The sequence below is a fragment of the Myxocyprinus asiaticus genome, chromosome 15 (assembly GCF_019703515.2).
Source record: "Myxocyprinus asiaticus isolate MX2 ecotype Aquarium Trade chromosome 15, UBuf_Myxa_2, whole genome shotgun sequence".
NCBI lineage: Eukaryota > Metazoa > Chordata > Actinopteri > Cypriniformes > Catostomidae > Myxocyprinus > Myxocyprinus asiaticus.
In genome coordinates this window covers 33,057,579-33,072,386 of record NC_059358.1, presented here as the reverse complement: position 1 = coordinate 33,072,386, position 14,808 = coordinate 33,057,579, and the positions used below count along the sequence as shown (strand labels likewise).

The following is a 14,808-nucleotide window of genomic DNA, read 5'->3' as shown; positions in this document are numbered from 1 at the left end:
AATATAATTAAATAATTCAAGCGCAAGGGATTATAGGTATTCCACATTGTCTCAATTTTAAACTCAATTGTTTTAGTTATTAACATTTAAAATCATAAGTCCATTGATTTTTAAGGTAAATAAATTCAATGAACATATTACTTACAATCATCAACCACTTTAATAGGAACACGTGTACACCTACTTTTTCATGCGATTAGCTCATCAGCCAATCGTGTGGCAGCAGTGTAATGCATAAAATCACGCTGGTACGGGTCAGGAGTTTCAGTTAATGTTCACATCAACCATCAGAATGGGGAAAAAATGTGATCTCAGTGATTTTGACCGTGGCATGATTGTTGGTGCCAGACGGGCTGGTTTGAGTATTTCTGTAACTGCTGATCTCCCGGGATTTTCACACACAACAGTCTCTAGAGTGTAAAGAGAATGGTGCGAAAAACACAAAACATCCAGTGAGTGGCATTTCTGCGGACAAAAACGCCTTGTTGATGAGAGAGGTCAACGGACAATGGCCAGACTGGTTCGAGCTGACAGAAAGGCTATAGTAACTCAGATAACCCCTCTGTACAACTGTAGAGAGCAGAATAGCATCTCAGAATGCACAACACGTCGAACATTGAGGCAGATGGGCTACAACAGCAGAAGACCACATCCACTTCTGTCAGCCAAGAACAGAAAGCTGAGGCTGTAGTGGGTACAGGCTCACCAAAACTGGACAGTTAAAGACTGGAAAAACTTAGTATGGTCTTATGAATCTCGATTCCTGCTGAGGTACACAGATGGTAGGCCCACTGTAGCCTCAGCTTTCTGTTCTTGGTTGACAGAGATCACTTTTTACTGAGATCACATTTTTTCCCCATTCTGATGGTTGATGTGAACATTAACTGAAGCTCCCGATCCATATCTGCATGATTTTATGCATTGCACTGCTGCTACATGAGTGGGTGATTAGATAATCACATGAATAAGTAGGTGTACAGGTGAACATAATAAAGTGGTGGGTGAGAGTATATTATACACATATTACATACAGTAAATCAGAAAAAATATAAATATATTTGAGTTATGAGCCCAAAACGTGACATTTCAAGTAATGTTAAATTGAGACAACTTGATTTTTCCAGTAATGACAACATTAGGTTTTACAGTGTACATTTACATATCCTTTTATTAGTGTTACATACAGTTCAGATGTTGAAGAGAAACTACCATCTGGATTTATTAAAGCCTTCAGAGTGTGAGACTGTGAAACTAGTTACTTGATCAGAGATTTGTAACCATTCTGCCTTAGCATTTCACATTACTGATACAATCACGTCTGAAACATGCTGTCATTTGGCATGCAGATGGCTTTTGTTGTTCTGAGCTCTCATTTGAGTCTGTAAGCTTTACTGAACTGTTCAGTGGATTAGTTTATGTTCTCCTGAGAATCACGGGTCCCTGACCTTTAGTTATTCATTTATTTAAAACCCAATGTGCGCTGAATTCCAAATCAGCTGCAATATATCAATTGCACCCTCTCTCTAGGGGGCTTTCAATGGAGAACTTTGTTTTAGAGGAAACTCTTAGCTTAAATAAAAGAAAAACGAAAGAAATACCTCATTGTTCAGTCATCAAGGGATTAGTTGGGGATATCAACCATATCTTCTATACCTAGTCTTTGATCTAAGATCTGCTTAATGGAAATGGTTGAAAAACAGAGTGTTTTATTGCTGCTTATGACAGCAAGTTGACTGAATTGTAACAGCACTCATCAGGGATCACTGTGACAGGGCAATCAGACTTGAAATTTCTGTTGTTGAATTGATGAAGTTTTCAGCCTTAAAGTCATCATGAATTGCTGTTTGCAACCCATTTCACTTCCATAATGTGAAATCAGGATATTCAGTAAGAAAAACGTGGGACGAGACTTGATTTTATCCATCAAAAACTGATTAGATAGTGAAAAATGGGCGTTACCAGAATGAAGCCAGACTGAATATGAGTTTGCTAAAATGATGCCTAAATAGGTATTTGGCTGTTGGTAATGTCAGCAGAAAATGAAAGTTATTTCAGAGGTGAAGCAAGTTATTACATTTTGATTGAAGATTACGAAGATATGCTTTTCTTTGGAATAACACGCACCAGTTAAGATCAGGAACATGCATTGAGAAAGTAAACAGGGTCAATTTGGATTTCATATTGACCATACACACAGCAGGGCGTGTTAGTGAAATTGGCTTGGAAAAATGTAGTCAATACCTCGGCTGGTGATGCTCTCCTGGTTGGCTTCACTTAGGTGGGCTACGCTCCCCTGGTTAGATCCAACGCTTGTGCTCTCTCCATCCATAGAGCTCCAGGCCAACAGAGTCGCCTCAGAGATCGCAAACTGCTGAAGCACACCTGATAGGATTCAAATTCAGGAGTCAAGGCTAATTACTGTTGGCCAGTACAAACACATCAAAACTTACAAATTTATCTAGGTTTTAAATTATACAGGTAAGAATAAGTAGAACTTAGAATAACGGATACTTTTGCATGACATTTTGGTACTGAGACATTTAAAACATTTTACCTGCCATTTTGAAAGTGAACAATTCAAACATAACCACTTACATTTTTGATCAAAATGATGACGTTACATCATCACTCACTACCTCTAATACCACCTGTCCTCAGACCAAACTCAATACTTCATTTAGAGTCAAAAAGCATATACTGTATATTAAACTTAAAGGGTCAGTTCACCCAAAAAAGAACATTCAGTCATTGTTTACTCACTCCCGTGTTGCCATAACCCCATATGACTTTCTTTTTCTTAACACATAGGGACAAGTTGTGAAAAAATGTTGTGCTCAGTGATGTTATACAATGGCAGTTTATGGTGACCATCTCTTCAAGCTTTAAAAGGACATTCAAGCTACAACTCATTTTGTTTATTTAAAAACAGGTCCACCACAGCGATAGAAACAACAGAAGACAACACAGCTGCACACAAACCAGATAAAAGACTTAATGTGTCTGATCAGGGGCGGATCATCCAGTGGGTTTTATGGGCATGTGCCCAGGGGTCCAGGTCACTAAGGGGGCCCACGAGAGCAAAAAATCAAGCTGATGTAAACATGGAGACGGTGTGCAACTGCGAAATGCATCCGTGTAGTGCATGGTCATAGGGTAACGTTCCGCTCCCACAAGCCCGTTTTTCCCCTCACACCCCCCACCCATGCAGTACGACAACAGGCAGGGCACAGTAAAACTTTAAGCCCAGGGACCCTGAATACCTTAATCCGACCCTGTGTCTGATGAGTTTGTAGTCGGAGAACAGATGCATTTCTATGCCCAGCCTCATTTGTTTGAAACAGAGTACTCAATCAAGCAGAGATAGAGAAGGCAGGAATGTCCATCAGCTTTCCTCCGTTCTGAACCGGTGAGCATTTGTGACAGACCTCCGACTGACCTCCGACTGAAGAGAGCGATACCTCAGTGAAAACATTCTTGGTCAAAATCAAGTTTTTAACCGGCTAGTGAGATGCTGGCTTCAATATACTGTTATGAGAAAGTTTTTGGTCCGGTGCCAGTTCATAGCGGGCGCGGTTACCCAGAGAGATGCCGAAAATGCCGAAAATAGAAACTAAGAGAATGACAGAATGTACTGTTGCTTGTCACGGCTGGTTAGGACAACAACTCTGATTAACATCTAAAATATACCTTTTATCACATGTCATTTTCTGTCAGGTTAGGACATGGTGTGACTGTAGCTGCCGTCAGCCTCCTCTGTCTATCTCTCTCAGTTTGATTGAGAACTCTATTTCAAATAAATAAGGCTGGGCATAAAAAAGCATCTATTCTACAACTACAAACTCATCAGACATATTTAATAAGTTCTGTTCTCTGGTTTGTGTGCAGCTGTGTTGTGTTCTGTTGTTAGTATCGCTGTGACGGACCTGTTTTTATATAAACAAAACGATTTGCTGCTTGAACACCCCATCTCGTGACAGATACTGCTCTCGTGCAGTCTCATGAACGTGCAAAGGTCGGTCAACAGTTTAGCTAAATAATACATTATATTTCGGTTTGTTTCTCACCAAACCTCATCGTATGCTTTCATAACAATTGAGTCTTGTGGAATAATTTATTAGACTTTTGAGTTAAACTTTTGTGTGCTTTTGAAGCTTGAAGAGGGGGACACCATAAAATGCCATTGAATGACATCACTGAGAATAAAATTTTTTCACAATTTTTCCTTTTGTGTTAAGAAAAAGAAAGAAAGCCAAATGGGGTTATAACAACAGAGGAGTGTGTAAACAATAAGTGAATTTTCATTTTGGGGTGAACTATCCCTTTAAGAAAAACCAAACTATGCATTTGTTTCTTAAAAAAATAAAAAAAATAAAGTCTTGTGGTGTTGACAATTCAATAGACTGATTGTATCGATGCTCTTCTCAGTTAATTCTTTCATTAATTTAATGCTAGATTTGTCAATATTATTAAAAAATAATAATAATAAGGAGGCCTGGGTAGCTCAGTGGTAAAGACGCTGGCTACCACCCTTGGAGTTTGCTAGTTCGCTAGTTCCAATACCAGGGAGTGCTGAGTGACTCCAGACAGGTCTCCTAAGCAACCAAATTGGCCCAGTTGCTAGGGAGGGTAGAGTCACATGGGGTAACCTCCTCATGGTCACTATAATGTGGTTTGTTCTTGGTGGGACTCATGGTGAGTTGAGCATGGATGCCGCAGTGGATGGCGTGAAGCCTCCACACACGCTATGTCTCCGTGGCAACACGCTCAACAAGCCACGTGATAAGATGCGCGGGTTGCCGGTCTCAGACGCGGAGGCAGCTGGGATTCGTCCTCCACCACCTGGATTGAGGCGAATCACTACGCGACCACAAGGACTTAAAAAAAAAAAGCACATTGGGAATTGGGCATTCCAAATTGGGAGAAAAAAAATAGACACATTATGTTTATATCTAACAATGTACAGCAGGACAGCAAAATGGTGTTTAGGTAAATACCTCTAAACATGTTTAGGAGATTAATCTAAATTAAATCTTTTTTCTTTTCTTTTGTTTTTTCAGTTTTGTTTGTGTAGTCCCTTTACTTAATAATCAGTGCACTACTTTTAAGAGATGTAGTAGGTTTTTACATCATAATTTTTATTGTTTTATGTCACTTCATCTGATCCAGAAATTTGATCATTTCCAGGTATTAACTCAAGGACACATAAAAATGTTAAACTTTGACTTCCATCAGTTACTAAGCCCTAATCTCTTTCACCTGTCTGTGGAAATGCTATGAAGAAGACTCATCATTTCAGATATAAGAGATAGAGGCAAACATCCCAGCCATATTTCCGGCATTCTCATCGGCATAAATAAAGAATGATGATGCATTCAGGCTGATTTACGGCATTCAGTGGCAGACAGGTGCAGATGAACTGAGTGTGGTAGTGCTGTTTCTTGCACCTGATCCTATGCTAAATAACAACAGACTGCCTACTCAACACAGTACAGCATGCTTTTCTTGCAGTATAAAAAATGATTTTACAGTATATGCTCACAACAGATAACGTGTTAATTATACATTATTCTTAATTTATCAGACACTTCCTTACACAAAGTAATTTAAGTTTTTTTTACTACAGGAACAATCCCTCTGGAGAATTACTTGGTTAAGTGCCTAGCTTAAGGGTATAATGGTGGTAGCTCATGAATCAAACCATCTGGGAGTTTGAGCCAAGGGTCAAGTTTTGGCTGGTTATGGCCCTGTAAGTCTCTAATAGTAGATAGTGTACACCATCTGGACCCAAAAAGCATCTTTCTTTATTGACTCCCATTCAAAAGTAGCCGTGTATTCTGACAAAATATTTTTCTTATGTATAAGAAACATGTTACATTTTTAGGAATACATTTGAGCCCTACATTTTTAATGTAGATCTGTTTCTCATTTTCTCTTTCGCCCATCTTATTAGCTCTGTCTGTATCTGTCTCTCACCTGCAGCGAAGCGAGCCTCTTTCTCTCCGTCGCTTAGATCACTGTATGCGTCATTTTCCAGCTTGCGCTCGTGTTGGAGGTGCAGACTGGAGGTGCGTCCCGCTCCCATGCCCCCCACGCCCACCGTCTGCATGCCCCAGCTCTGCCACTCAATCATATGAGCCACGCGTCCCTGGGCCATCGCTGTCGGCTTTGTCACCTTATCCTTCATAGACCGAGACACTCCTGAAGTGGACAGACAGAAGAGTGGATGAAGGGACAAGAAAGGAAATGTGTGTGAGAGAGAGGGAATTTTTGTAGATAATGGACAAAGAGAGTAAAGTAGCTTAACAGTATGAGGTCACTTGCTCAGAGACTGGAGTGTATGGGTGGATGTAACTTGAGCAAATGAAGAGAAGTGGAAGTGGTTCTCAACTGGTGGGTTATGACCCAAACATGGATCACAGGTCTGTTCTGATTGGGTCACGGACAGCAAGGAAAAACAATCCTAAATGTTAAATATTAAAATGCAACTAATTATACAATTATGCATAGTAGGATAGCAAAATAAATAGGATTTACTTTATAAAGGGAAAAGTGGAAAATGCTTCCATTATCTTTTGTTGTTGACATCAAATGCTGTAGACGCAATCAAACTTTACATTTCGCAGCAAATGAATCTCTTACTTGGTAGGAGCCAGCCAAATTAAGCAAAAGCCAACATACACACAACATGTTGTGTGACATGCCCTCTTCCTCAACAGTTATGCAAGGTTGAAGAGAATTTGGCCCAGACTACATTAAATACATGTTGACTTGCAACAAGGATAAAGATGGTTTGTGTCGACCACAGTGTGTTCTGTGTAGTGAATTACTGACTGCCGAGAGCAAAAACCCACTGAAATTCAAGAGACATTTAGATCCCAAACACACAAACTATAAAGACAAGGCTTATACAGTATTTGGCCCAGTGTTTGTTTACTATTTGTGTTAGACCAGTACATCACACTCCTGCTGTTGTTTACGCATTCACAAAATGTCATGATAATAACTCTGTATATTCTTCAGTCTATACAGATCATATTGAAAAATTAATTAATTTTAATGTTTTCATTTCTCAAGGACTTTTTTGTTTACTTTTGCATGATAAACAATTTTGGCACTTTGTTGGGTCACCACTAGTCTAGAAGTCCAATGTAAAATCTGGGACCAAAAGCAAAACCAGTTGAGAACCACTGGACTACTGACATGTATAGTAACAGTTCTGCTGGTGATAGGAATGTGTTGGATTTTGTTTAATTTTAGTTTGTTTGAAATGCAAATGACATCAATATTTAGATGTAGGTGATGATGGAATGGAAAAATAAATAATGTTTTAGCAACAATGGGTATGGAGAAAGAAATGAGGTTTGTCTCGTTGCAGTGATATCTCTCCACACTAATAAAGGTCTACACATAATACCAGACTGTCTCTTTCTGTAAATGCTTTTCTCTTATTTGTGCAGTCTTATTTAGTGCAGCTACTGTGCAATTGAATCAAACCTGGTAACAGTGCAAGATAACTTAAGTAAATTCTGTGTAGGGCCTTTACATAAGACACTGCGGAATAAAAAAATCAATGCTACTTGAGTACTGTATATACAGTATTTTACCACTGCATTAGTGCAAACATACAGAGCTAATTCAAACATCTTGCAAGCTCTTAAGTAATGTCTAATGAAATGATGAACATGAATTATTAAAATTTAAGTATCTGTAAAACAGAAAAATGTATACACTGCACTGCAATTCACTGCACATTACAGTAGTACAGAAACACAGATATAAGAGTCTGAGACACAACATTACAAAACAACACACTGTCTCCACAAGCGCTTGACATACAAAAACCTACATATCCCATCAACCACCGCTTAGAATAAAACGACAATCCACATGGTAATCAGTGTTATTATTGAATTAAAGAAAACTAAAACTTTTTCATTAACTGGAATAAACATACTAAACTAACATACATTTTCATGACTTCTAACTAAACTTTACCACCATCTTCATTAAACTTGAAAATGCCACTAGATATAAATATTACTAGCTGGCCCTGAGAAATTAAACGGTGTTAAACATTAACTTTGACGGCTCTAAAATACTAAATGTAGAACAAAAACTATATATACACTTGTGATGGAGAGCCTGGTAATGAATCTCCATCATGGGATTTTAATGTGATCAATGGAAATGTATTGTTTTGTTAAAAAAAAAAAAAAATCTGTATTTATTGGGGTTTTATTGTGCAAATACTTTTATCCGTCCTATTTATTGTATTTATTAGTGTTGCTTCTAACTCTCATTATCTCATTTAATGTGAGGGTGAGGTTTAATTTTATGTTAAACAAAATACTCTATGTTCCAAATAGTAAAGGCGGGAAAAATGTATTTAAACCAGCCGCCACTAGGCGAGAGAAGAGAGGGTGGTTGGATTGTGTTTGGAGCATGTAACAAGGTCGTTAACTAGCACTGCTTGAGCACAATGGATTCTGGCCTCTTTTGTTTAGGAAGGGGAGTCAGTACTGCTTTTAGTTCAGTAACAGTAGTTTTTAGATTGTTTTTAAAATGACCTTGGATTTTATTTGCTCTTAAAACACTGTTTATCTGCATATTTTGCACCTCTTACTAATCTACTAAACAACCTCTTTGGAACACTATTCCTGCCTCTGGGTATGATTTCTCATGACTGTCTTGATCCTTAACACAACACTGAAAAACTAAACTGAAAATTATGATAAATCTAATAATTATAGCATATATGAAAACTAACAAAAACGAAATTGATGTGACATTGGGAAAATAAAATATAAATAAAAACTCAATTCAATATTTAAAACTACAGGATAATAACCCAGGTAACAATACACTGTAGGAAATGTATTGCTTACTTTTCAAGGACCTACTCTATTCGGATTGTGGTATTTCACCAATGACATGAGACATTGGCGAGTGTTGTAAATGGAAAAGGGAACCCACAAGGGTCCATGCTGGCTCCAACTCCTCCAGCTCAGTCTGGAGCCAACATGGGGGTCAGTTTACCATTTCACAGGACAGACACACACCTGACACACCTGTCAGAGAGGACTTAGCCAGAGCACCGATTCCATAGGCGTTGGAGTTCCTCTTCTTCAGTCGAGGGAGGATGGAGGTTGTGTCCTCCATGGACAGCTGAAATAAAGGGAGGCATTGAAGAGAGAAGAATGGAAAGATGAAGAAGAAATAGATGGAGCAGGAGGAGAAATGAAATGCAAAATTGTGTGTGGCATTTTATGAAAAAGAAAGAGGTGATGAGAGAAGTTTAGATAGGACATTAGCACGGTGGTTTTAAACACTACATTTCCCAACAGCCTGCTTCTTAATATATATCCATTTGCATGGTGGGAAGTGTAGTCTTTTTTTTTATTTATTTTTATTACATCTGTAATTATGTCTAACTACTACGGCACACCATCAAGTCACTCCAAGAGAGACAGATCAAAAGAAGGACTGGGGTGTGAGATAGGAGACATCTACTGTGAATCAAATGAACATAACAAAAGGAAAGAAAAGGAAAGCAATAAGGAGGAATGACATTCACAACACTTACATTGCTTTCATCCCATGAAAAGTCTGTTCGGCCATGCTGAGAGAAAGAGGAAGGAGGGATGGGGAGAGAAAGGGATGGGGAGAGACAGAGTTGGGGAAAGAGAAGAAAAGAACAAGAGACAAAAGGCCACAGAGAAAGGAGGAGAGAGAAGGGGATTGTGACAGAACAAGGCATTTAAAAAAAAACATGTGAAGTAGGAGAAACAGAGAAATAAAAAAGAGCAGAGACCAAAAAAATCTAATTCTGAGAAGTCCATTCATTGGCCAGACTATGAGAGAAGTGGAATAAAGCAGTGGTTCATTCTGTTTGTTGTTTTACATTTTTTTTTTCTTCTTTTAATTGGCTCTTGTGTGCTATCTGTAACAGAGTGTGAAGGTGGCAAGCAAAACTGGATTTTGCTGAAGAAAATGTGGGTGGTGCCTGCTCGTTAACAGGGCGTTGCTACTGTATGCAGTTGCTAAAGTATTCCGAGTGGTTTTAGCATGGTGCTATGCAGTTGCTAGGGTGTTCTGGGTGGTTGGTAGGGTGTTGCTAGTTGGTTGCTACAGTCTTCTGGGCGGTTGCTTTTAAAAGGTTAAATTTGCAAGTTTACATGCTTAGAAAAGGATTAATACACCTCTCCTCTTCAACAAGCTGCATGATTTGATGTATTGATGTAATGTGGGTGAATTACATGCCAAAGTTTAAAGGAATATTCCGGGTTCAATACAATATTAAGCTCAATCAACAGCATTTGTTGCATGATGTTGATTACCACAAAAATTTATTTTGACTCATCTCTCCATTTCTTTGTAAGAAACAAAAATGAGGCACTTATAATGGAAATTAATGGGGCCAATTTTTGGAAGGTTTTTAAGCCAGTAATGTGAAACTTATAATTTAATAAAAGCACTTAGATTACTTCTTTGGTTAAAACTTGTGTATTATTTGAGCTGTAAAGTTCTTTATATTATAGTTTTTATGGTCATTTTGTAGGGTTTTAGGGTTTATGGTGTCACATCGTCATGACAGCAAAGTTGCAAAATTGGATATAACTTTACATAAAAAAAGGTTAATTAATAAAATAAAATAAAAATGACTTAATTAGCTATTTTATCACACTAAAATCACGTTGACAAGCATATTGTTTATGTCTTGTGGCTCTACTTTTGAAACAGTATTTTAATGTTTACATATTGGCCCCATTCGCTTCCATTGTAAGTCCCACACTGTAACACAGATTTATGCTAATTGTTTAAAAAAAGGAGGGGCGAGTCAAAAATAATTTTAGTGGTAATCAACATTATGCCACAAATGTTGTCGATTGAGTTTAACTTGTATTGAACCTGGAATATCCCTTTAATATGTAGGGTTAGGTTTTTTTTTTTTTTAAGTAAATTGATGCTTGCCCAAGCAAGCGCTGCAAATGAAAATACTTCAAGTCCTGTGTCTCAGTCAGCTCCCTAGCTCCCTACGTCATGAATCAGTATGACATGAACAAGAATACGGGCACTGGCAAGGGTGTTGATTCACTAAACAATGGGACACTTATGACTCAGTCACCTGCGACACGATTACGAGCTCGCGTATTTAACACAGCTGTTATTAATAAGCAACATTGCTGTATAAATGACACTGTCATGCATTTTCGTTGTAGATATTAAAACGTACTGATTTATTATGAAAGATAAACAACATTAATAAAGAAATAAAAATATACAGTAAAGGAGTGTATTTTAAACCTTCTTTTAACAACTAATGTTTAAAAAAAATGTCCCCTTTCATAGTAATTATAGATTAAAGACATTACAAACAACTCTTTTAAAGAGAAAATAAGGCTTTGACTTTGACTTTTGCACTTGTGCCCATCTTCTAACGACTTGAGAGACTTCAGAAGACATGATAACATTTCCGGTAAGTGAACATAATGTGCAGCGATGGTCATTTTTAGGAAGTGAACGTTTCAGTGCACTGGAATGATTTTACTATTGAAGATTGACTCCCTGTGGGCCGACTCCCTGATCAGTGCCCTGACTACTAAACTAGAGAGCTGACTGAGATGCAGACAGACATGGGAGCGCAAGCTATTTCTGCATCCACATAAAAACTATGCCTTCACACCCATTGCTTAGACAGCCAAATGGATAAATAAAAGCTGTGAGCAAAGCTTGTGCTGTGAGCAAGATTATTTCTAGTTATAAAGTCATTTCTAGTCATTGTTTTACAATATTATATAATAACAACCCAATAATAAAGACAGCAAATACAGGGAGCAACTTCAGTCTGGTAATCTTGAAGATAAGATCTGTGCATTGTGTGAATGTTTGTGTTAAGGGGAGAGCTCACCCAAAAATTAGTTCTGTCAAATTCTGTCATGGTAACATTCTGTCTGGCATCTCATTATGTGTTCCACACATGAAAGAATGTCATACTGGTTTGGAACAACATGAGAGTGAGTAAATGATGACAGAATTTTTGTTTTTGTGTGAACCATTCCTTTAAGATTGCTGTAATGGACTATTACAGTGAAGATGTTTACCACATTTACCAGTGTTAATGGTAAAGAAAAATACACTATGCAGAGAGGTTTAGGGGCAGGTCAGTTCCAGAGAGCTATGTTTACTTGCTATTACAGAGATGTTAAGTATTTCTAGTACAAAAGCCTGTGGGTGTTTTATCTATTTGACAGCAGCATATTTTGGGTTGTGGTGCTGGAGTTGCTCGAGGGTGATAAACTCTCAGCACTGTAATTATTGAATCAGATGCTGAGTAATGTGGTCTGGATTCAAAACAACATTAAAGTTATTTGAGTTTCATCTAAAGAGCCACAAATGTGGTAAATGAGGACAAATGCTTTGGAAAGCTTCGGATAAATACAACAAATAGGCAAACAATTTTGGTCATCTCTTTCTAAATCATGGTTGAGGTTACATCCATTAAATTGCATTAAATCAAACGTACTGCCATGTAATCTCTTTAGACAAACAATTGTAGTAGATTGGGGCATAACATTTGTGGTCCAGCAAGAAAATGCAGTGTGTGCATTAAACAAGCATGCAGAAACCGAGGTCCATAAAGAAATGGTTTAAAGGCCCCTGCACACTTCCTACGAAATCGAAGAATGAATTTGTGTGACGTGATTTAGAACAAAGTCTTGCAAAAAAAAAAAAAAAAAAAAAGGCATTTGTTTAATTTTGGTGGTTTGTAACAGCTCGCCAGGATGAACTTTCAGGAAAACATCTTACTGGCAACTAAACACCTTATTACTGCCATTGGTCCACGTCATTGGTAGGTGTGACCTGGAGCTCCACCTACTTTGAGGCTGACTGCTAATTCCTGTTCAGTCAGTTAAGATCAGTCAACATGAACACACTGGGTTGTGGCGTTATAAGCGAACCGGTGCAAATGTACCTACATCTGTACGATCATTCAAATAGACATTTTCAAAGACAACGTCTAGTTTTATTAGTCTACAAAAGGAATAAAATCTACTCAAAATACTCCTAAGTGCCCATTCACTCTGTTGTTTGATATGCTGCTTCACTCATGTGCCGTCTGCAGTTGAAAGCCATTCACACTAGGGATGGGCATTTTTTTATAATTTTGTATTAGAATATTTGAGAAAGAGCATTGTGAAATTATAATTTTTTTAATCATTAAAGTTGCGTCACCATTTCAAAACAAGCTTATATTATATCCTGTGTTTTTTGTTGAAAACATTTAAATAAGCAATGTGTGAAAAAAAAATAAAAATAAGTATAGAACAAAAGCACTTAAGCTCACCCAAAGCAAAGAAAATTAAATAATAAAAGTAAACTGCCACAATTAACATACAGAACTTATATAAACAATCGGCATATCATGGTTATCATGTTTATATTGTATGGAGTTTCTAATTTAGAGACAAATAGAAAGAGATTCACAAATATAAAGTTGGTTCACAAATATATGTTAGGAGTTTCACAAAAATAAAGTGGGATTTGCAAATAAAAATATTATTTACGAATATATAGTTTTTAACACAAACTCAACTCTGCCAGCATTCATTTGCGAATCGTGCACATTTATTTGTGGATCGCTTGTTGTGCATTTGTGGATGGCAGCTCACATTTGTGAATTCTGAAACATTTCTTGCGAGAGCTGCGGGCAATCCACAAATAGGTGGACTCCACCCATCGTCTACTCAAGCAAATCAGATAACGGCCACATTACTCGGACCGATCGTAGCACGTTCTATCTTCAACCAATCACGCTTCGTTTTACTATCAGGGCGGGACCAGAGTCACAGTGCTCTCATGAGCATGGAATCAGCACATACAGTACAGATGAGCTCCAAGGCAGCAAACTTTTAAAGAAACAGATGCCATCAGAGGAATACTGTGATTTAAGGTTTGCATCATTTTCTCTCAATTATAAACGTGTAGTGTCTTGTTAAATGTCAACAGCTGAAAACTGCCCATTTGTAGAGTGTCCTGATCATTTGCTTTATAGCTAACCTGGCTGACTGTATGAGTCTGCTATTATTTATTTATTTCCCCTTTTTCACCAGTGCGCTTTTTAAGTCCTCATGATCATGTAGTGATTCACCTCAGTCTGGGTGGTGGAGGATGAATCCCAGTTGCCTCCGTGTCTGAGACCATCAACCAGTGCATCTTATCACGTGGCTTGTTGAGCGTGTTGCCACGGAGATATAGCGCGTGTGGAGGCTTCACGCCACTAGCGAACTCCAGGGGTGGTAGCCAGTGCCTTTTACCACTGAGCTACCCAGGCCCCCATGAGTCTACTATTTTAATTTTAACCAAGTTTCTTGACTGAAAATCCAAGCTACATAATAAAAAATGTATGTATGTGTCGTCAGATCCTTTACTCTTAATGTTACATGGCATTTCCAAACAGACACACTACTAGACACTACAAAAATCAGTAGTACAGATAGTGCCTTTATAAAACATGAATCATATTAGATGATCTTAGGAGCACAAACCATAAATTAATACCCTAGAGTGTACAAGTGTACAAGATCTGCTATGCCAATAATTTGGTTTCACATTAAGTTAATGTATTTAATAAAAGCAGTTGTGAGGTAGTATTTATTAGAATTTAGCATTTTAGCACTTTTGTATGAATAATTTAGGAGGTACTATTACAGGGTCCCTTCATAAAATACAGCATCATGTTCTGACAGTGATAATTGACATGATTGGTTATTGTCATCTTTTTCAGATGTTCCGCTGTGTACTGCCCAT

At 37.9% G+C, this 14,808-nt stretch overlaps 1 protein-coding gene across 4 annotated transcripts in view; it reads right to left on the bottom strand.

The window, feature by feature from the left end:
- LOC127453071 (protein FAM131B-like) overlaps nucleotides 1–14,808 on the bottom strand; it is a 66,853-nt gene that overhangs the window by 15,602 nt on the left and 36,443 nt on the right. The window contains exons 3-6 of one of the 4 annotated variants that reach the window (XM_051719092.1): nucleotides 9,584–9,619; nucleotides 9,060–9,165; nucleotides 5,974–6,198; nucleotides 2,242–2,382 (exon numbers count right to left, since the gene is read on the bottom strand). In XM_051719092.1, the coding sequence (XP_051575052.1) occupies nucleotides 2,242–2,382; nucleotides 5,974–6,198; nucleotides 9,060–9,165; nucleotides 9,584–9,619 (508 nt within the window). The remainder of the gene's footprint in view (nucleotides 1–2,241; nucleotides 2,383–5,973; nucleotides 6,199–9,059; nucleotides 9,166–9,583; nucleotides 9,620–14,808) is intronic. The other 3 variants (XM_051719093.1, XM_051719094.1, XM_051719095.1) reach the window with 3 other exon arrangements.